At 43.9% G+C, this 2,198-nt stretch overlaps 1 protein-coding gene across 1 annotated transcript in view; it reads right to left on the reverse strand.

Annotated features, from left to right (window-relative positions):
- dnajc10 (DnaJ (Hsp40) homolog, subfamily C, member 10) overlaps positions 1-2,198 on the reverse strand; it is a 50,640-nt gene that overhangs the window by 46,633 nt on the left and 1,809 nt on the right. Inside the window, exons 2-4 of the mRNA XM_032529532.1 lie at positions 1,528-1,763; positions 714-879; positions 410-460 (exon numbers count right to left, since the gene is read on the reverse strand). Coding sequence (XP_032385423.1) covers positions 410-460; positions 714-879; positions 1,528-1,737 — 427 coding nt within the window. The 5' untranslated portion in view covers positions 1,738-1,763. The remainder of the gene's footprint in view (positions 1-409; positions 461-713; positions 880-1,527; positions 1,764-2,198) is intronic.

A 2,198-nucleotide genomic window follows, 5' to 3' on the forward strand; every position in this document is an offset into this window, starting at 1 on the left:
CTGTAATTCCCTAACAGGAAATAAACATGAGAACAAGTTGCGGAGAAGAAAAAAATGGAAGTTCACTCCGACGACTCAGACTCACGTGTCTATACCTAACGCTTTTCATACTGTGTTCAACATCATTGGGGTTTGTTTAACCCTCATGTTGTCCTCGGGTCAAATTGACCCGTTTTCCTATATCAGTGTTCTTTTTAACTACCCAAAAGAACATGATTGATTCCACACAACGCTCTTTGGCAAGTACAAATCTCTACTTTCATTCATCTTGGGGCGTCTTATTCAATTTTACAGCATTTAAAAAAACATTGAAGTGGTTTTGAAATAGTATTGAGTAAAAGTTGACATCTTCCAGTGCTGAAATCACTGGCTCCAGTTTGAAGGTGTGAAAAAGAAAAACGTCTCTTACCAAAGTCTCCGCTGTCCAACGTGATGATCTCCAAATCATCATCGTAGATACCTGAACAGAAAGACGGGTTTTGATGCATTCACAGCAATTAAAATAAGAAAATATATATATATATATATATATATATATATATATATATATATATATATATAAAAAAATAATAATAAATCAACTCATAGTTTTATATCATAAATGTTTAAATGTCCTCTCACGGTTTCAATGCAAGACAAACAACTGAAGGTGTGTCCCCAAGCGGCGTCACCGTGGTTACACATGACAGGCGTGCATGGTTACGCGGGCTTACCAAAGTCGTATCGGTAGAAGTTCCAGCTCTCGTAGCGTCCTCCCTGCTGTTGCTCGTCCAATCCCTTTTCTCCATATTTGTCATATTTCTTCCTGAGGTCTTCGTCCTTCAGAACCTCGTAGGCCCGATTCACCTGCAGGAACTTCTCGTGGGCCGAGGAGTCGCCCTAAAAAAAACACACAACACTTTGATTCAGGCCTGGGTTGAAATAAGTCAGTTCTCCAATTACGATTAGATCTTTGTGTGAGTGATCTGATGTTAGTAAATAAAACGCAGAAATCAATATTTTAAAATCTGCCTTTTCCCCATGGATATATAAAGTACTTTTACTGAAAGATAGGTTTTTTTTTAGACATTTTAGGCCTTGTTTGGAGAGGACAAATGTTGACATGAGAGAGGGAAGAGAGAGGGAGCGAAGACATCCAGCAAAGGGCCGCAGGTGGGCATCGAACCCTGGGACGATGCAGTAAGGGCTGAGGTCTGTACATGGGGTGCACGCTTAAACAGGTGAGCTAACCGGACGCCCGAAACTGGTCTCTGGGTATCCTGCTCTGCCTTTGAGAAAATGAAAGCTCAGATGGGCCGAACTGGAATCTTGCCCCTTATGACCTCATAAGTTACCTCCCCTTTCTCTGCTTTGCCTGCCCAGAGAATTTGGCCCACCCCTGAAAGAGAGACATCATGTCTTTCAAACGAGCAAAGTGGCAGTTGGTCAAGACCACACCCCCAGTTCTTAGCAGAGTTAACCGGTGTTTCAGGGGAATTTAAAGAGTTATGTCCGAGCTAACGTTGGGGGTTTCTCTGAGTAACTCACAGGGTTTTTGTCGGGGTGCATGGTGAGCGCCAGCTTCTTGAAGGCCTGCCGTATCTCTCTGGTCGTGGCGTCCCTGCTGACCTTCAGCAGCTTGTAATAGTCCTGGCTCTCGGCCATAACCGCCGCCAGCAGGACGGCGAGGAGCAGCAGCGGCGCCACTAACTGGACGGGACGAGGCCGTCGAACCCCGAGGACAAACCTGTCCCCCATCACGAGTTCCAGCAGAGGACGAGCGCCTGGAACACACAGATACACATTATTCCTTCACTGTTGTGCAGATGAGCAGGTCAGTGCTACTGGGTTTACTGCTGTGTAGTCTGGATTAACGGTAGTACATTTCCAAGATAAATTGCCTGTTCTCTTCGGGAAACAACAACAACAACAACAACAACAACCTCAAAGCTAGCGAGCTACAAGCTGAAAATGGCAAGTTTTGAAAAACATAAGCTACTGTGGTTTAACCATGTATCAGCTAATATCAATATCCCACGTTACACAGCGCTGTGGAGTAACGTCTGGCAATGCGATACTAACCGCTGTGTGATAACGACTGATCATTTTATATTTATTTTAGAGCTTGACCAATGTATCGGCTGGCCGATATTATTGGCCGATATTAGGCATTTCCCAATCTATCGGTATTGGCATTTATAATGGCCGATGAAATTTTT

This window comes from Etheostoma spectabile, chromosome 11 (assembly GCF_008692095.1).
Source record: "Etheostoma spectabile isolate EspeVRDwgs_2016 chromosome 11, UIUC_Espe_1.0, whole genome shotgun sequence".
NCBI lineage: Eukaryota > Metazoa > Chordata > Actinopteri > Perciformes > Percidae > Etheostoma > Etheostoma spectabile.